This window comes from Coregonus clupeaformis, chromosome 22, assembly GCF_020615455.1.
Source record: "Coregonus clupeaformis isolate EN_2021a chromosome 22, ASM2061545v1, whole genome shotgun sequence".
Classification (NCBI taxonomy): domain Eukaryota; kingdom Metazoa; phylum Chordata; class Actinopteri; order Salmoniformes; family Salmonidae; genus Coregonus; species Coregonus clupeaformis.
This window is the reverse complement of record NC_059213.1, coordinates 557,281-577,920: the sequence shown is the minus strand read 5'-3', so window position 1 is coordinate 577,920 and position 20,640 is coordinate 557,281. Positions and strand designations below refer to the sequence as shown.

At 45.1% G+C, this 20,640-nt stretch overlaps 2 protein-coding genes across 2 annotated transcripts in view; one reads left to right on the top strand and one right to left on the bottom strand.

Moving 5' to 3' along the window:
- The first annotated feature begins 7,021 nt into the window (after positions 1–7,021).
- Positions 7,022–14,424, top strand: pwp2h (PWP2 small subunit processome component). Its single transcript, XM_041843347.2, has 18 exons — positions 7,022–7,163; positions 7,256–7,368; positions 7,525–7,719; positions 7,824–7,967; positions 8,157–8,292; positions 8,682–8,908; positions 9,111–9,254; positions 9,449–9,519; positions 9,642–9,778; positions 10,092–10,240; positions 10,568–10,866; positions 11,112–11,292; positions 11,434–11,581; positions 11,755–11,929; positions 12,577–12,795; positions 13,029–13,179; positions 13,365–13,439; positions 13,581–14,424. The coding sequence occupies exons 1-18, from the start codon at positions 7,146–7,148 to the stop codon at positions 13,741–13,743; spliced, it is 2,745 nt and encodes a 914-aa protein (XP_041699281.2). The 5' UTR covers positions 7,022–7,145; the 3' UTR covers positions 13,744–14,424.
- LOC123481640 (glycerol kinase-like) overlaps positions 14,416–20,640 on the bottom strand; it is a 20,593-nt gene continuing 14,368 nt past the window's right edge. Inside the window, 5 exon segments of the mRNA XM_045206348.1 lie at positions 14,416–16,266; positions 17,817–17,903; positions 19,303–19,446; positions 20,173–20,378; positions 20,511–20,607. Of these exon segments, the coding sequence (XP_045062283.1) occupies positions 16,256–16,266; positions 17,817–17,903; positions 19,303–19,446; positions 20,173–20,378; positions 20,511–20,607 (545 nt within the window). The 3' untranslated portion in view covers positions 14,416–16,255.

The following is a 20,640-nucleotide window of genomic DNA, read 5'->3' as shown; positions in this document are numbered from 1 at the left end:
AACCATTCATACAGTGTGTGATTGGACTTCAAACCATGACAACAATGACCAAAACAACGTTTTTTTCCCATGGCATAAGTCTTGTACGTAGGTTCTTTACTGCATGGGCCTGAAGGCTCACAAATATTATGGTCTGCCATTCTGAGAGTTGGTGGATGCTCAGAACTGTAATCTAGAGCCAATGTAGGGTCGTCCCTACCCTATAACCTAACCTTAACCCCTACCCTAACCTTAACCATTTTACATTTTAACTTCAATGTGGGGAGTAGGGACGTCCCAAGGATTCCACATAGCACGGACTGCCAATGTAGAGAGCTCTCTAAAACAGATAGGAAGCTGTTAAAACGAACACATTCTGTGATAGCACAAGGTCTCCTGTAAGGCTGTTGTTCATCTCCATATTAAATCTAAAAAGAGTCCTGAGCTGTAAAATCCTAGAACAGTTCTCACGTATCATGGTTTAATGTCTTCGTTGATGTCACCAGAGATCATGCTGTTTTGTATGTTGGATTAAGAGCTCGTTAAGTGGAAATCGCCAGCACTAGCAGGAACTGGAACAGCGTGCTGCATGGCAAGATGTTGTCTTGATTTTGAATTCAAATAAACACAGTTTGTGTTGTTATTATTAGGTAATGTAGTGACTATTTAATTATGACATGTTGAAGTAACTTCCAGGAAATATTATACAACTTAAAATAAAAACCAAACTGAAATTCCCTCAGGAGAGACAATGAACATTGTTCAGAGCATGTGAGAATCAAAAGCCCAGGGTAAGCAGTGGTATTTCAGCATCACTATCTTCCTCTTCCACAATAAATAAATGAATACATTTAAGAAAGAAAGAAAGAAAGAAAGAAAGAAAGAAAGAAAGAAAGAAAGAAAGAAAGAAAGAAAGAAAGAAAGAAAGAAAGAAAGAAAGAAAGAAAGAAAGAAAGAAATTGTATAAGAACCAATCATGTTAGCCACCCTGCTGCCACAGAAAGCTAATTAGACCCTCACATATTGCTCCCCCTGCTCGGTTAATGATGGTGGTGTGAACACTATGACATATAAGTGTCACTGTAACTATCCCTATCTCTATGGCTAGCTGAACATAGGTCTACAGATGAGATAAAACCCTTTATTTGACCTGTATCTCATTGAGTACCAAAGCACAACAGGTGTGTGTAATGTATAATTTTTTTTTAGTGGGAATTGGTTACCGTGGCTAAATGTATAGCAGTAGAAGGTCATCTGTGTCAGAGTTTTGTATCCATACTGTAGCCAATGTTAAGAATAATATTTTTGTAGCATATAAAGGATATTCTTATTTATGCATTGGAGGAATGGTGTCCTGTGCAACTGCTCTAAAGGTCAAGCATGGCCCCAGACCACCAGAGTGCTGAATGTGACCTGGTACCTTCTGTGACTCCCAGCTACATCAGGAAGAATCCCAACTGAGCTCATCATGGAATGAACAGGTAGCCTGCAGCCATATTATCTGACATTTGCATCTAGTCAAATGAAACGGTCCTGCTAGAAGGGATACAGCTTTTGTCAAATTAACGTCAAAAGTTGATTATTTTTGCATTTTAGCTAACCCTAACCCTAACCATTTTCCTAATCTTAACCTAATTATTCTAACAAGCTACATTAATTCTCCTAACCTGCTGAGTAAGTTATCCTAACCTGCTACGAAAAGTCAAATTTGACAAAAGCTGTGTCCCATCTAGTCAACACCAAATGAAACCGGACAATGTGCATTGCATTCTCCTTCTCCAGTCTCAGCCAAGAGGATTCAATAAAATACAAGCACTACACTGCTCAAAAAGAGACAAGTAAGGGCTCTATTGTTGACAATATGCTAAGGCGAATACAGAGTTAGCTTAGGAACATTTCATCAAATAAATGTAACGATACCGTGCAGCATAAGGCAGTCATTTGATTACAAGTACAGAAAAAAACACAAAAATGAAACAAACTTCCGAGGGACAAATTAGCAATGGCAATTAATCTAATTGTCATACTTCACCAGGTCACAACAGCTAAATCAAGATTAGAATGGAGCTAAACAACTAATTAGACCTATGATGTTTATTTACACTACCTTTCTTAATGAGCATGATTGGCCCATGATAGGTCCTTTCATTTCTTTAGATAAGTATGTGAATTCTGCATGAATCCCTCAGGCAGTAAGGTCAGAATGAAAAACATTCTATTAATATTAATGAAGGCTTAAATGTCACATTCCAATCTACCCTAATCTGTGACATTAGCTACAATTTCACACACAAATCACTTTCATCTACGCCTCCACATTGTAGTTCAAATTTGAAATTCAATCAATCACTATGTTACAATGCCAACGGCACTATCATCGCCACTGAAATATGCTTTGTGGTGGCGGTGCTGTGGGGTCAGCTCTGCTGACTAGTGTTTTTTCCTGCTCATACAGGAGTAATAAGGGCCTAGTGCACCATTTTTGTATTTGTTAATATTGTTGTTATTGTGATTTAACAGCCACCCTACTTCCCGCGGCTCTATGTCTCATTGACTGGATGGTGGTACTGCGGTCTAGCCTCAACTATGCTGCCGTCTGACAATACTGCATTGCAAAATGGGCTCATCTCTCTCTCTCTCTCGCTCTCGCTCTCTCTCTCTCTCTCTCTCTCTCTCTCTCTCTCTCTCTCTCTCTCTCTCTCTCTTGTCTTTATCTATCTCACACACAGATATTGACCATGGGACTGAGAATTAATGAGCATTATCAATGGGGGGGGGGACAGGAAGGGAGACCATATGTGAAGACGCGCACACACACACACACACACACACACACACACACACACACAGCCTGCTGTTTGGTCCTTAGTTAATCTAGATCCCAAGCGCCACCTTGTGTCCGTAAATGTAAAGTACACTGAGTGCTCTTTCCATGACAGACTGACCAGGTGAATCCAGGTGAAAGATGATCCCTTATTGATGTCACTTGTTAAATCCACTTCAATCAGTGTAGATGAAAGGGAGGAGACAGATTAAAGAAGGATTTTTAAGCCTTGAGACAATTGAGACATGGATTGTGTATGTGTGCCATTCAGAGAGTGAATGGGCAAGACAAAATATTTAAGTGCCTTTGAATGGGGTATGGTAGTAGGTGCCAGGCGCACTGGTTTGTGTCAAAAACTGCAATGCTGCTGGGTTTTTCACGCTTAACAGTTTCCTGTGTGTATGAAGAATGGTCCACCACCCAAAGGACATCCAGCCAACTTGACACAACAGTGGGAAGCATTGGAGTCAACATGGGCCAGCATCCCTGTGGAAGGCTTTCGACACCTTGTAGAGGCCATGCCCTGACGAATTGAGGCTGTTCTGAGGGCAAAAGGGGGGGTGGGGAGGGTGCAACTCTTTATTAGGACGGTGTTATTAATGTTTTGTACACTTAGTGTATATGTAAAGTATATTTTTGTAAATGTAGACCTTCTTTTCCCAAGGTCTGTCAACATCAACTCATTTACTGTAAGTCTGATCTAGAGTGAGTCTAGAAGTCACAGAATAATTATCGGCCAAGTAGATTTTGCAGTTAGCTCACTGTTCTTCCAAATCTATGTTCTTGGTCTGACTCTTCAGGATGGTCTTATAGAATACACTGGAATGAGAATGATGATGATCAGATTCAGTTTGATGTTGTTTTGTGTGAGTGGAAAGAGATGTTTCACTGTAGTATTCAGCACGGGATCACTGAAACAACATTTAAGAACAATCTACGAAAGAAACACACTTGAACACCAGTTTACAGCAAATACTGTAGATCACGTGTCAAACTCATTCCACAGAGGGCCAAGTGTCTGGGTTTTCGCTGCTCCCTTGTACTTGATTGATTAATTAAGGCCACTAATTAGTAAAGAACTCCCCTCATCTGGTTGTCTAGGTCTTAATTGAAAGGAAAAATCTAAAACCAGCAGAAACCAGGCCCTACATGGAATGAGTTTGACACCCCCGCTGTAGATTATTCAACTTAACCTATAACATACAGAAGATGTATATCCTATGAACTGTATAAAAAGCATTTCTTGCAATTATTGGACATTTTAATATACAAAGATTTATTATGACACAAAGTCAGGGCAAAAAGTTCATTAACTCATACTTGACATCAGGTTTATGTATTTAGCATGGACTCAAACTCATCAATCCTCTGTTTGGTGTTCCCTTTTCTTATCTTCCTGTAGGACACGGTGCTGTACTTTGAAGCATTTTTGCTGCCAGGCTTCTCGTCAGGGGACTGCCGCCCACCACTCTGGCGCCCACCTCCATTTGACCCCTCTTCCTCTTCCTCCTCCTCACACTCTTCCTCAGGTTCCTCGTGGTTCTCTCTTGGCTTGGTGAATGTGTTAGGTCCCGCCCCTTTTACAGGTTGACCAGTGGACACCCCAGTCCCCAGCTTTGTCTCCTGTGGCGTCCCCTCCATTGATGATGTCACTTCCTATTCCAGTTATGCAGAAACTGGTGCTAGTGAACATAGACAAAACATTTCAATTGTTTATCAATAGTTGTTTTTCTGTCAACAATCCCCCATAATTACAGCTCTCTTGATGAGACACAAATGCTTTTTGTCCAATAAAAAAGAGGCTTGTTGATACACTGCTGCCCACTTTGGACAATCAATGGTTGGCAACATGGCATTACATGAGAAGAGCGACTTTGAGGAATTTACATTTGTATTCTAATTAATCAACTTCCAGCTAGGCCTGATGCTCTAATTTGTGTTTAGAACTTGTTGCACTGTAGTTGTTGGTATGCAATGAGCCTGCAAAAATATGCTGCTTCGCATACATCTCGATCGCACTCGCACACAACAGCATATAATACCAAGAACATGTGATAATAAATCTTTTTTTTTTTTTTTTTTTTTTATTCATCTACAATAAACACAACTAGACATAAATAAGACATGTGCATGTGTCAAAGTGCATCAAAATATCTCATTATTGTGAGTTTATCTGACTGAGTCTATCTTCTTCATAATTCAATAATGTCAAGATACAAAAATCATACCACATCAATTTAAGACTTCCCTGATTAACATTTCTAATCAACCATATTGAAATACCTTGTAGGAGCTTCCCACCTTGCTCTATGTGAAGATCTGTCTATGGGTCACTCTGTGTGCTTGGTCCAGGCTTTGGTTCTGGATGGGAAGGTTGTCTCTGTTGCTCTGGAGGTCTCTGAGGGGACCAGAGCAGCTCTAGCTGTAACCGGAGACTCCGAGGGCAGCTCTGTCCCCGTCCTAGGGGCCAGTCCTAGGGGCCAGCGTCTGTGACTGGGGCTCTGTTAGGGGCTCTGCTGCGTTTCAGTCTGTCCCACTGCTCCCCCCAGATAACTCTCTCTCTCTCTCTCTCTCTCTCTCTCTCTCTCTCTCTCTCTCTCTCTCTCTCTCTCTCTCTCTCTCTCTCTCTCTCTCTCTCTCTCTCTCTCTCTCTCTCTCTCTCTCTCTCTCTGTCTCTCTCTCTCTCTGTCTCTCTGTCTCTCTCTAGCTCTCTCTCTCCCCCTCTCTCTCTCTCTCTCTCTCTCTCTCTCTCGCTCTCTCTCGCTCTCTCTCTGTCGCTCTGTCTCTCTCTCTCTCTCTCTCTCTCTCTCTCTCTGGTCACCATTGTCCAGTGAAGTGACTAAAACATCCCGCTGTGATTTTTGGCTGTAGTTCCTGCTGTCCCGCTCTCTTGTACCATGGAATCGCTGGCAGCAGCCATGGTGGCCCCATTACAAGGGTCATCATTGATTTTTCTGTGACCACCTCACCAATTCCCACTTCAGAGTACAGTGACCTATGTGGTGGTGATGATGATGATGATGATCCCTGTACCACCTCACCATACCTTAATGTGTTAGCTGCACACGTGTCTTCCTCACTGTCATCAGAGCTATAATCTATTTCTTCTTCTTCATCATCCTCGTCATCATCTCCCTCAAGCTCGGGCTCTATGGTGGGCTCTGGTGACAAGATATCCCCGATACGATCAATGATCTGCATGACATGAGAGAACACTTCCAGCTCCGTTCCTTCCAGAAAGTATTCCACCAGAACGCCATCATTCCTTTGAAAATTATGTTTTTCTCAATCAGTTCTGTAGGCCGTTTCCCTCTCTCACGCTCTCTCTCGCTCTCTCTCTCTCTCTCTCTCTCTCTCTCTCTCTCTCTCTCTCTCTCTGTCTCTCTCTGTCTCTCTCTAGCTCTCTCTCTCTCTCTCTCTCACGCTCTCTCTCTCTCTCACTCTCTCTCTGTCTTTCTCTCTCTCTCTTCTCTCTCTCTCTCTCTCTCTCTCTCTCTCTCTCTCTGTCTCTCTCTCTGTCTCTCTCGCTCTGTCTCTCTCGCTCTGTCTCTCTCGCTCTGTCTCTCTCTCTCTCTCTCTCTCTCTCTCTCTCTCTCTCTCTCTCTCTCTCTCTCTCTCTCTCTCTCTCTCTCTCTCTCTCTCTCTCTCTCTCTCTCTGTCTCTCTCTCCCTCTCTCTCTCCCCCCCTCTCTCTGTTGTCTGGTAGATGGGGACTATCTATTGTGAATGAATTATTGGGGCAGACAGGATTGGTGTATGCAGCAGACTGCATTCAGTTCTGATGCACAATGACATCTTATGATCAACGTTCTTTGACAAGCCTTTAGGTAGATAATGTGCACTTTGTCTGCAGGGAGCTGATTGTTTAGTGTTTGTTCCTAATATGTTCATCTGTCATGAGTAAACACCATCTAACCTACTTTATAATCGGATTAACATTCTCTACATGTTTATCCATCTGCACAATGTAAAGCTACAAAAGCTTTGCTTATGACTCAAGGTTATAGGTTTCCCACGGATATTTATGGCAATATAGGAGGCAATTTAAATTGTGTAACATACCAGTTTATAAAAGTCACCTCGAGGAGTTTTGTATGGTCTCAAAATAATATTTTTCACTTTTCACTTTCACGTGCATTTACCCTCCTAGACGCTAGAGGGCTCTGTAGATTTCCCTAACAACTTTCAACTCGGAAGTTGCCCTTATCTTACACGCAAATGACTACTGTCAACATGCCTTCACAACCAACACATGTGGAGCATGCTTGAAAGAGATGAATGTACTCTTTCTGTGATGTTTATGATCATTTAAATAATAAGAAATATAGGGAACAACTACCAACATGAAGTTTGCTTACAGGGTAAGTGATACTTTATATCACTTAGTAGAGTTTATCTGCTTGCTAGCTTTTTAGCTAGCTAGTTAGCTAATCTTTCTAATTTCTGCCTCTAGTTTTCCAATTTGTTGGGAGCTGTGTATCGTCATGGGAATCTGAGTTTCTCCAAGGATGGCAACTCTGTGATAAGTCCGGTGGGAAACCGCATCTCTGTCTTTGATCTAAAAAAGTAAGATGGCATCTGATTACAGGATTCCTGGTATCTGATCACTAGCTACATGTAATAGCTAGCTAGATTCCTTTACAACACTGTGTTGATTAAAATACATTTTTAACTTATTGCATTTGGAGAACAGACTGACTGATCATTTTCTCTTTCTAACAGCAACAAGTCAGAGACACTGCCAGTGTCCACTGCCAAGAACATCACCTGTGTCGGCCTCTCCCCTGATGGGAACCTGGCTATACTGGTGGATGAAGATGGAGCAGCGTTGCTGGTCAGCCTGATCACAAGAGCTGTTCTGCATCACTTCCACTTCCACAAACCTGTGGCCAGTATCCGCTTCTCTCCTGATGGCAGGTCAGTCCCTCACACATCATGACACACACACACTGCATTGCTATATCATTACATCAACTGATGTAGCCTAATGTCTGTTGTTGTGACTCTTTCCCGGTGCTCAGGAAGTTTGTGGTAACCAAGGAGAATGTAGCGCTGATGTATCATGCTCCCGGGAGGAACCGGGAGTTCAATGCCTTTGTCTTGGACAAGAGCTACTATGGACCCTACGATGAGACCACCTGCATCGACTGGACCGACGACTCCAAGTGAGTCACTGGCCCACCTAGAACATTTAGACAATGTGTTGTTCGTTATGGTCTGTTTCATGTCACCTGTCAATGAAAAACCAGCAAACACTGCCGACCAGTTTTGTCTTGTGACCCTTCATTATATAATAGTAGTAGTAGTAGTAGTAGAGAGAGAACCCCTGCCTTAACTCTGTTTCCCCCATGCAGGTGCTTCGTGGTGGGCAGCAAAGACATGTCTACCTGGGTGTTTGGAGCCGAGCGCTGGTCCAACCTCATCTACTACTCTCTGGGGGGACACAAGGACATCATGGTGGGCTGCTTCTTCGAGAAGGACAGTTTAGATGTGAGTGTTCTCTCTCTGTTTCCCGCTCAGCCCTTCTCTGTGTCCAACATGTTCTGGGTTTCTCTATGTGCCCTGTGTGTGTTTGCAGATTGGAACCTGTGTGTGGTTGTGCATCATTTATAGTATTTGAGTTAAAGGGATACTTAAGGATTTTGGTAATGATGCCATTTATCTACTTTCGAGTCAGATTAACTAGTGGATACCATTTGTATGTCTCTGTGTCCAGTATGAAGGACGTTTAGAGGTAGGTTTGCGAGCCAATGCTAACTAGCGTTAGCACAATGACTGGAAGTCTATGGGTATCTGCTAGCATGCCAAAACCCAGAAGTATCCCTTTAGGTGTATGTACATGTTTCCATACTGACCTGCTGAATATGTGTGTGTTCCAGTTGTACACAGTGAGCCAGGACGGGACGCTGTGTGTGTGGGAGAGTGATACCGAGCTGGACGGGCTGGTTCTGAGAAAGACAAAGCTACCAGCGGAGAGAGGAGAGGAGGAGGAGGAGGGAGGAGAAGGAGAGGGGGAAGAGCCCAGAGGAGAGGTGATCAGAGGGAAAGGAGAAGGACCCAAAGAGAAGGAGGGGACTAAGAACGTCAGATACAAACAGAGGAGCAAGTATGTCATCTCACATATATGTTGAAGTATCTGTTGTACAGCATCAGACTGCCTAGAAACAAGGTTTACCTGGCCATGAGTCTAACCAACTCTAACCAAGAGATTTACAAATAAAGATTGATTTGTTTTGGGGCCAACTGAGTGTTACCAATGTGAGGTTGGTTTCTGATTGGACACTGCCTGTTGTGTTTGTCTCCACCAGACACTTCTTCAACAAGGAGGGGGACTTCAACAACCTGACGGCTGCAGCGTTCCACAAGCCCACACACATCCTGGTGACTGGGTTCGCCTCGGGGATCTTCCATCTCCACGAACTGCCCGAGTTCAACCTCATCCACTCCCTAAGGTCAGGGTTCACACACACACTAACTCCTCAACTGTTGAACCACTCAATGACCAGTTTCATTCAGGCCCCTAGCCTGCAGTTCTTGCTGGTGGGTGTCATTCATCATAAGTTGTTAGGACAATTAGGTTTTGTTGTACTAGTATTATTGGCTAGAAGCAGTAACTGAGCCTGTATGTTTTCATGTGTTCTCTCAGTATCTCAGACCAGAGGATTGCCACAGTGTCCATGAACAGCTCTGGTGACTGGATAGGCTTTGGCTGCTCAGGTATGGTCTCATGGTGTCTCAATTAACATACCCAAATACCACATCCAAGCTTGCAATGTTTAACAAAGGAACAAACTATAATCATTACCCGTGTGACATGTTGCCTTGTGTGTGTTGTCCAGGTCTGGGCCAGCTGCTGGTGTGGGAGTGGCAGAGTGAATCCTACGTGTTCAAACAGCAGGGACACTTCAACAACATGGCCGCCCTGGCTTACTCCCCCGACGGACAGTACATCGCTACAGGAGGGGATGATGGGAAAGTGAGTTCGTATACATTTTTCTCCATGGCCCGGTAGCTGCTGTGTCTCAGTTGTTCTGTTGTGCCAAACCACGTGTTGGCTGAGTGATACAACGTTTTTGGAATACCGAGGTCAGGAAAATGGTGAACCTGGCCGTGACCCCATTACCTGCAGGTGTCTCGGGGGAGTTGGGATATGCAAGAAACCCTTGTACAAGTGTGTAACACGACAAATATAAGCACCCCCCAAATTATTATATAATTAGGTAACAACAGCAGGATTTTCCTGTGTTTTCAAACAGGCATGTGAATGCTGACGGCGTTCTGTGTTTCAGGTGAAAGTGTGGAACACGACCAGCGGCCTGTGCTTCGTCACGTTCACAGAACACACCAGCTCTGTCACTAACGTCACCTTCACCTCCAGAGGCTTTGTCATCGTCAGCGCCTCCCTGGATGGAACGGTCCGAGCCTTCGACCTGCACAGGTAAGAGAACACACCTGGTGAAGGTAGCTTCACAACACACAACACACAACACACCTACACACCACAACATACCTACACACCACAACACACCTACACACCACAACACACCTACACACCACAAACCTGTTGAAGACAGACATGCACAATACTCACCTGTCCAGTTAAGACAGCAACAAACTAGGCATGCAACATTGTAGAAACCTTCCCAGAAACATGTTTTCCCTTTCAATCACATGCACTTGGAATGTTTCATAGAGAAACAGACTCTATGGTAAATGAGTGGAGCATACTGATAGTTGATTGTCTGTAACTGCTGCATCTCTCCAGGTACCGTAACTTCCGGACGTTCACGTCTCCGCGGCCGGCCCAGTTCTCGTCTCTGGCGGTGGACCCGAGCGGGGACCTGGTGAGCGCTGGGGCCCAGGACTCCTTCGAGGTCTTCATCTGGTCCATGCAGACGGGACGCCTGCTGGAGGTCCTGGGGGGCCACGAGGGCCCGGTGAGCTGTCTGTGCTTCAGCCCGGTGCAGTCCATCCTGGCCAGTGCATCATGGGACAAAACGGTCCGCCTCTGGGACATGATGGACAGCTGGCAGACCAAAGAGACGCTCCGTCTCACCTCTGACGGTAAGCCCCGCCTCAGTCTCCGCTCAGTCCCTTCCACAGCTCTCTGACTGGCGGTCATGCTAATGGGATAGTTTCCTGCTAAATTAGCATTTTCTTCATCATTTTCTTAATCCAGAGTTGTTAGTTGTTTATAGACAGACACTTAGTCGTAGTGGGGCTGAGTGTAGAGTCGATTGGGGATTCATCAGAAGTAATGGTAGTAGGGGAAACACTGAATGAATGTCTCTCTCCGATTGGTTGTCCAGGACTGGCAGTGTCGTACCGACCGGATGGTCAGGAGCTGGCCGTAGCCACGCTGGACGGAGAGATCTCCTTCTGGAACCCCCAGTCAGCCAATCAGACGGGCTCGGTCAGCGGACGCCACGACCTGGAGATGGGACGCAAGGAGACCGACAAGATCACCGCCAAACAGTCCGCCAAGGGCAAGTGAGTGGAATAATGTGTGTGTGTTTCTGCCAGTGTTCTGGTTATTTGACCAACTGTTAATTTCCCTATCAGCGTCTTAGCAATTACCTCACAAGTTTCCCTTCAGGCATTAAGTGTGGCCACCCGTACTGTGTATTCCAGGTCCTTCACGTCGCTGTGCTACTCTGCAGACGGGGAGTCCATCCTGGCTGGAGGCCAGTCCAAGTTTGTCTGCATCTACAACATCAGAGAACAGATCCTCATGAAGAAGTTTGAGATCTCGTGCAACCTGTCCCTTGATGCCATGGAGGTACAGAACTGACCACAGGTTCACCTACAAAGCATTGGTCTATCAGTCCATATGGACTTCTGAATGAGCAGACCTTCATAGTATAAATACTGTGCTAGTAGAATGGCGGCTAGCACTCTTCTAGTCAGATGTGTTGCGTGAGATTGATCTTGTGTGTGTTCTGGCTCCTTCAGGAGTTCTTGGACCGGAGGAAAATGACGGAGTTTGGGAGTCTGGCGCTGGTGGATGAGGGGGTGGGCGATGGTGACGGGGTAGAGCTCAGTCTGCCCGGGGTTAGGAAAGGAGACATGAGCTCTCGCCATTTCAAGCCTGAAATCAGAGTGAGCTCTCTCCGCTTCTCTCCTACTGGTTAGTATCAGGATTACAAGTGTCTTATCTGAGCTTGTTCTTCTGAAGAGTCCACCTGGTGCATCGTTCTGTTCCACGGCTATGCCATGTCAAATGTTAACGCTTTTCTCTTCTCTCTTCCCCTTCCCTCCCTCTCTTCTCTCTTTCCCCTCCCTCTCTTCTATCTTTCCCCTCCCTCCCTTCTCTCTTTCCCCTCCCTCCCTCCCTCCCTTCTCTCTTTCCCCTCCCTCCCTCCCTCCCTTCTCTCTTTCCCCTCCCTCCCTCCCTCCCTTCTCTCTTTCCCCTCCCTCCCTCCCTCCCTTCTCTCTTTCCCCTCCCTCCCTCCCTCCCTTCTCTCTTTCCCCTCCCTCCCTTCTCTCTTTCCCCCCTCCCTCCCTTCTCTCTTTCCCCTCCCTCCCTTCTCTCTTTCCCCTCCCTCCCTCCCTTCTCTTTCCCCTCCCTCCCTCTCTTCTCTCTTTCCCCTCCCTCCCTCTCTTCTCTTTCCCCTCCCTCCCTCTCTTCTCTCTTTCCCCTCCCTCCCTCTCTTCTCTCTTTCCCCTCCCTCCCTCTCTTCTCTCTTTCCCCTCCCTCCCTCTCTTCTGTCTTTCCCCTCCCTCCTCTCTTCTCTCTTTCCCCTCCCTCCCTCTCTTCCCTCTTTCCCCTCCCAGGTCGTAGCTGGGCTGCTACCTCCACGGAGGGCCTGCTGACCTACTCTCTGGACGGGGCGCTGGTGTTTGACCCCTACGACCTTGACCTGGACGTGACCCCCGTCAGCGTCCGCCGCCAGCTGCACCAGGCCGAGTGGGCAGCTGCCATCGTGCTGGCGTTCCGCCTCAACGAGACCGCCCTCACACAGGAAGTCCTGGAGGCCGTGCCACACCACCAGAGTGAGTGCTCATGGGTATTTCTAGTTCTGTGAAGGTGTCATGTGACTTTCATTTCTGGTCAAAAGTGCTGCGATCTGTACTTGTTTGTAAAAATGAGAGGTTGGGTCTTGGCGGATGTAAGAGTTAGTTTTTTGTAACCAAAGACCAGTAGATTATCATGGTAGTAGTCACACACGATCAGTATGTCCTCAGCGTCTGTGTGTACTTCACGTGTGTGTGTGTGTGTGTGTTAGTCGCGGTGGTGTGCGGCTCCCTGCCTGACGTGTACGTAGAGAAACTGCTAGGCTTCATAGCATCAGCCCTGGAGCGGTGTGGTCACCTGCAGTTCTACCTGAGCTGGGCCCAGTCTCTCCTCACACAGCATGGACAGAAACTCAAAACCAGGTGGGTACAAACACACCAATAACCATAGCATAGAAATAACAGGCTTATCTTCCTTATCAAAAACAGTTCAACATTTACTGAGAGGAGAAATGACATCTTGTAGAGTTATTTAGAGAAAGTGCCCACAAAGTATTGTGAAGCCACAGCAGAGGGCAGAATGCTAAATACTGTTTTGTGGTGAACAGATCTGGAGCTATTCTACCCACCATTCAGTCTCTGCAGAAGAGCATTCAAAGGCACTTCGAGGATCTCTCAAAACTGTAAGTCCAAATATATTACACATCATCTCTTATTCTTTTAAACTGTTTTTTCTCTGTCTCGGTACAGACTGTTACAGATCTGTGTGTACCTGTAACACAGGGTGGAATGTGGTGGTGTTCATTTGTCTGTGTCCTGTGCAGTTGTGACTGGAACATGTACACCATCCGCTACGCGCTCGCCCTGTCGAAGCAGAGGGGTGTGAAGAGGACGGCGGGGGACGCTCTCTGTGACGAGGGGGTCAGCGAGGACTCTGAGGTGATGAGCGAGGCCTCTCTGGAGGAGGAGACAGACATGCTCATGTAGGATGCTGCTACAACCTCTTGAGTGGTCTACTTCCCTACGTCCACTCTGACCTGAATATAGGGCTGGGAAAACCATTGAGTGGTATGAAGGAGACCCACTGCAGTTGTTCATCTAACCACTGATAAAGGAATGGAGACAAGGAGAGGAAGCCACTCAAGAGTACAGTGATGCAGCTTCAACAAGGTTCTCTTCCAATATCCACACTAGCATACCACTTAGAATGAAGCAATGTATTGGGCATGCATTCTAAGTACTGTAGTATGCTAGGATGGATATTGGAATGTAGCCCAAGTGACACTGACGTCATCACACAGGGCTTCTCCCAGTGCCTTCTGGGAAATCAAGATGGCCGCCAACAGGCCAAAGGAGAGGATAGTGGTGAAGGACTGTAGCAGACCACATCAAAGGATTAACTTGCGCTCTGTGCCAGTTTATTTAGTACACCTTACCTTGAGTGTCTTATTCAAAACAAAGTCAATGCAAACGTGTTTATTTTTTTGTAGTAAACTGTTTGAAAAATGACTGGTGATTAATAGTTTTGTGTTAAGTTAGTGATGGTTAAGTATCGTGATATAATTTGATTCCAAGTATCAATTCTATATTTGTCATCCTGTAGCTTGTCACTCAACATTGTAATTCTGATACTAAAATGTAGGTTGAAATAAAGAACAATGCATTTTATTTATTTTTATTCAAATGCCAGAGCACTTTTTATGTTAATTCAAAATCATCAGCAGTATTAGAAGTTCAAAATGAATGTCATTTTCCTAACCCTGATATGCAGGTCTGTACAGGCTGACATTTGGACAACTGGTCTTTAATCTCACACATATACACATGAGAAATATACATATCCACAGTATAGGGTATAGCTACATAATCATACTTGATGACAATAGTAACCAAAGACCTCAATTGATCCTCGAGTGGCTTGAAAGTTCCCTTGAACAATACTGGTCTCCATTTTACTTCATATTAAAAGGGTAAGAATGTAAAGTACTTGCAAATATATTAAAAGACTCGAGACACCGTAGTCAGAAGCAAGAATTGTGCTGCCTTGCTGGATTCAATCCATATTGCGGAAGATCCGCGTTAAAATGTAAAGTTAATTTGCGATTGAGCTAACCCGTGAATGCAGTCTCCGCGAACATTGCCTTTAAATTTTAATCGAGCTATAACGCGGATCTTCCGCGATACAGATTGAATCCAGACCTTAATGTCTGATGTTTTCCAACCCGAAACCTTTCATATCAGTTTCACTTCATGTGTTTGCATGTTTGAAACGCTTATTCTGGACAACGCATTCAAAGGCATCCATTGGCCAAATTTACAGTAGTATTCCACCGTTGCCATAGAGGCGGTCACTTCTACCGTTGCCATAGAGACGGTCACTTCTTTTTAGTACATGAAATCATAGATAAACAATGGGTCCCTTACTCAGGCTGATTCCCAAATGGGTCCTGGTCAAAAGTAATACTCTACATCGGGAATAGTGTACCATATGGGACAAAGAAGTTAAGTTGCCCCAGAGCACTGATCTAGGATCAGCTTACCTTACCCCAGTCCTCCATGGGGGGAACATTACCAACCCCAGATCAGTGCATAGGGGCAACTACATCTTTAACCATCAGTCTGTCTATATACATGGCAACTTATAAAAGTAACCAACACATTTTCTTACACAATTTGTACAGCGAGATACTTAAGACTAGTCCTTTACAATAACCCATGCAAGAGAAGGCATTACCATTTCTTGGGGCCACAAGATTCAAGTTCTGCTCTCCAACCCGAACGGTCTCAGCAGGCAGTGTGTTCAACCAAACAGGGTTATAAAAGGTTTATCTCTTAGGCCATTTACATACTAGGAAAACCCAGAACTAAATCTATAAAGTGCTCCAAAATCCCACATTGCAGTTGATTGTGAGGGCCCTTCCCAACATTAGGCTACATTTCCAAGATAACGTTGAAAGAACTCGTTCAAGCACAACAGTGAAGTGAGGGAGGTGTGAGATTGACAGTAGGGCAGGCCAATGTTAGAATTGACAGATTGTTTTTGGATTAGATTAGGAAGAATTTGGTGTTCCGTGAATAGCACTATATTAGTGAATGTCCTTAGACAAACTGATCGTTGACAAAAAGAAGGAACCAAAAATGACATGGAAAGACATTGCATACACAATCCATCCCATATTCACCACCCACAGTCAGACAGTACACCCCCCATTCACTCAGTCACACAGGAAGAGCAGTGTCAGTTAGGATCTGGAGAAGAACAACATCATTCCTAAACACCAGATTTATTCATACTGGGTCCATTCCACACTACAGTTCCCATCAGCCCCTGGGCTCCAGGTCAACAGTTGGATTGGAGCGTTGACGATGTTTGTGTTTTGGCCATTCAACCAAAGGAATGGGGAGGCGGTGGTCCGGTAAAACTGGAGAATAGCAGGATGTGTCCTTTCCTGGACCCGCCCCTTCTTCTCATCCACCGCAATGCATCATGGGCCACAGTCTACTTGTGGCCTGGTTGTGGGGAGGGTAAAAACATAAAACAGAGAAAGAGTGTTATACCACCAAGCCACATGAGGGGCTGTTTTGCTATGAATGCCAAAGTTTGAAACTACAGGGTATGAGGGTAATGTCATGCAATTGATGCAAGAAAGCAACCTGGTAGTTTCGCCAAGTCTTGGAAGGAAGAGCTAGCAGGTGCTATGGTGTTACTGCAGGAAAGACTATCAGGCAATGCATGTGATTGTTGCAGTAGGAGCAGGTTGGGAGAGCTAGCTAGTCTGTCTAACTGTGTTAGGACAAGAGTTAGACAGAGCACAGGATACAGATCAACCACACACACAAACACTTCAAACAGGCCACTTTATCCCCCAGATCAATCACACACAGAAACACTTCAAACAAGCCACTTTATCCCCCAGATCAACCACACACACACACATTTCAAACAGGCCACTTTATCCCCCAGATCAACCACACACACAAACACTTCAAACAGGCCACTTTATCCCCCAGATCAATCACACACACAAACACTTCAAACAGGCCACTTTATCCCCCAGATCAACCACACACAGAAACACTTCAAACATACCACTTTATCCCCCAGATCAATCACACACAGAAACACTTCAAACAAGCCACTTTATCCCCCAGATCAATCACACACAGAAACACTTCAAACAAGCCACTTTATCCCCCAGATCAATCACACACGGAAACACTTCAAACAAGCCACTTTATCCCCCAGATCAATCACACACAGAAACACTTCAAACAAGCCACTTTATCCCCCAGATCAACTAAAAGATAGTCTGTATGATACATGGTAGGTAGTAGGTACTAGCCTATCCTTAAAACTCAACTCAAAAACACAATACTGACACTAGCAATTCTCTCTCTCTCTCTCACACACACACACACACACACACCCCCTATCATGATGTTCACACAGATTCATTCATCCTTGCTCATACAAAGTACATCTCTCACAAACACACTTCCTCTCAGCACATCCACACTAAAGCGGACACTGACCTGCGATGTATTTTGCTCCAATTAACATTAACATGCTACCCAGAATGTAAAAGCCCAGTGGGACACTACTGAAGATACTAGTTTCACCTGGACGATGTCCAAACCCCAGGTCCAATTCAAGCAAGACAGAGGAGAGAGAAACACAGTGGGACACAGAATTACCACCTCTGGGTCCAGCTTAACTAGCCTGGTCCAAGATCTGTTTGTTTGTACTGTCTTGCCAACTCCTATGGTCATTGGGGTGACGATGACCACAAGAGTTGGCAAGACAGCACAAACAGGCCTGGGACCAGGCTACAGCTCAACAACAATATTGGCACTAGATTACAATGACTTGGACTTTTTCCTTCAGCTTAGAAGTTGACTGTGTTTTTAGGAATTGGAACAGCCACCCAGTCTGTCATTGTATTCATTAGGGGTGTCACTGTTCAGTCAGTCTTACTGTCCCTTGTTTTAATTATACACTTTGCTATTATGGACCAGCCTACATTAAACCGGTCAGTATTAAAGTGGAGAACAGTTCCTACCGTTTCCATTAGAGATGGGTTCAGTGGTTTCCCAGTTCATGGCTCTCTGTACGGCCTTCTTCCAGCGAGCATATCGAAACTCACTCTCTACAGAGCACAATAGAGAGAGAGAGGGAGAGAGAAGGAGAGAGGGAGAGAGAAGGAGAGAGAAAGAGAGAGAAAGAGAGAAGGAGAGAAGGAGAGAGGGAGAGAGAAATACAGGGGGATAGAGAAGGAGAGAGGGAGAGAGAAGGAGAGAGGGAGAGAGAAATACAGGGGGATAGAGAAGGAGAGAGGGAGAGAGAAGGAGAGAGGGAGAGAGAAATACAGGGGGATAGAGAAGGAGAGAGGGAGAGAGAAGGAGAGAGGGAGAGAGAAATACAGGGGGATAGAGAAGGAGAGAGAAGGAGAGAGGGAGAGAGAAATACAGGGGGATAGAGAAGGAGAGAGGGAGAGAGAAGGAGAGAGAAAGAGAGAGAAAGAGAGAAGGAGAGAGGAATACAAGGGGAGAGAAAGCAAGACAGAAATAAATACATCATCCCATTCATTTACATGGAAACAACAGCAAACATTTTGCAGAGTTGTTTGCTGGGTTCATTATATTGTCCTTACCATAGGCTCCCTGACCTCCAGGGTTCATAGAGAGACAGAGAGAGACATACAGATATATTTACCTATGTCTGTGTTCAAACAAATATGAACTGCTAGCAATGAGATAAGGTAACAGTGCTTTACATGTCCCTTACCTCAAGGGTTGATAGAGAGACAGACAAATATTTTTGACCTACAGTACTTGTCAAAAGTGTGGACACACCTACTCATTCAAGGGGTTTTCTTCCTTTTTACTATGTTCTACATTGTAGAATAATAGTGAAGACATCAAAACTATGAAATAGCACATATGGAATCATGTAGTAACCAAAAAGTGTTAAACAAATCAAAATATATTTTAGATTCTTCAAAGTAGCCACCCTTTGCCTTGATGACAGCTTTGCACACTCTTGGCATTCACTCAACCAGCTTCATGAGGTAGTCACCTGGAATGCATTTCAATTAACAGGTGTGCCTTCTTAAAAGTTAATTTGTGAAATGTATTTCCTTCTTAATGCGTTTCAGCCAAACAGTTGTGTTGTGACAAGGTAGGGGTGGTATACAGAAGATAGCCCTATTTGGTAAAAGACCAAGTCCATATTACGGCAATAACAGCTCAAATAAGCAAAGAGAAACGACAGTCCATCATTACTTTAAGACATGAAGGTCAGTCAATACAGAAAATGTCAAGAACTTTGAAAGTTTCTTCAAGTGCATTGTCCAAACTTTTGACTGGTACTGTATGTCTGTGTTCAAACAAAAAGGAACTGCTAGCATTGAGATAAGGTAACAGTGCTTTACATGTCCCTTACCTTCAGAGTTGATAGAGACAAATACTTTTGACCTATGTCTGTGTTCAAACAAAAAGGAACTGCTAGCATTGAGATAAGGTAACAGTGCTTTACATGTCCCTTACCTTCAGGGTTGATTTGTGGCTCAAACTTCTCAGAGGTGACCTCACTGAGGTCCTCAGGACACAGGCTCCAGACACTGACCCCCTCTGCTGACCCCGCAGCCATGGCCGCCCCCAGGGCAGTGGTCTCAGGCATGGAGGGCTTCACTACAAACAACACAATCTTCCTCATTGTCCTCATCACCATGATCGTGGACATTATCATAAACATAGTGTGTAAGAGAGAGAGAGAGAGAGAGAGAGAGAGAGAGAGAGAGAGAGAGAGAGAGAGAGAGAGAGAGAGAGAGAGAGAGAGAGAGAGAGAGAGAGAGAGAGAGAGAGAGAGAGAGAGAGAGAGAGAGAGAGAGAGAGAGAGAGAGAGAGAGAGAGAGAGAGAGAGAGAGAGAGAGAGAGAGAGAGAGAGAGAGAGAGAGAGAGAGAGAGAGAGAGAGAGAGAGAGAGAGAGAGAGAGAGAGAGAGAGAGAGAGAGAGAGAGAGAGAGAGAGAGAGAGAGAGAGAGAGAGAGAGAGAGAGAGAGAGAGAGAGAGAGAGAGAGAGAGAGAGAGAGAGAGAGAGAGAGAGAGAGAGAGAGAGAGAGAGAGAGAGAGAGAGAGAGAGAGAGAGAGAGAGAGAGAGAGAGAGAGAGAGAGAGAGAGAGAGAGAGAGAGAGAGAGAGAGAGAGAGAGAGAGAGAGAGAGAGAGAGAGAGAGAGAGAGAGAGAGAGAGAGAGAGAGAGAGAGAGAGAGAGAGAGAGAGAGAGAGAGAGAGAGAGAGAGAGAGAGAGAGAGAGAGAGAGAGAGAGAGAGAGAGAGAGAGAGAGAGAGAGAGAGAGAGAGAGAGAGAGAGAGAGAGAGAGAGAGAGAGAGAGAGAGAGAGAGAGAGAGAGACTCTTACCAACGGGGATGCAGAGTATATCAGCTTGCAGCTGCATCAGTAGTCTGTTGGAGGTCATGCCCCCGTCTACCTGGAGCTGGGTCAGAGGGATGCCACTGTCCTGGTTCATCGCATCCAGGATCTCTCGAGTCTGGAAACAGACAGCTTCCAACGCAGCGAAGGCCAGGTGACTCTTGTTAGTGAACTGAGTCAGACCACAGATTATCCTGTGTATGAGAGAGAGAGAAACTTTATTTACACTTCTTGACTTACCGTTCCTTCTTTACCAAATGTAAGAGACAGAGAATGAGCTGATTTAAAGTAAAACTATGCTGAATTCAAGTTGTTCTAGTACTCACCCTCGTGCACTGGGCTCCCAGTAGGGGGCGTACAGACCAGAGAACGCCGGGACAAAGTAACAACCGTAAGACGTGCCCACTGAAGCCGCCAGTTTCTCTGAGGATGGAGAAACCAAGGAGATAAATAGAG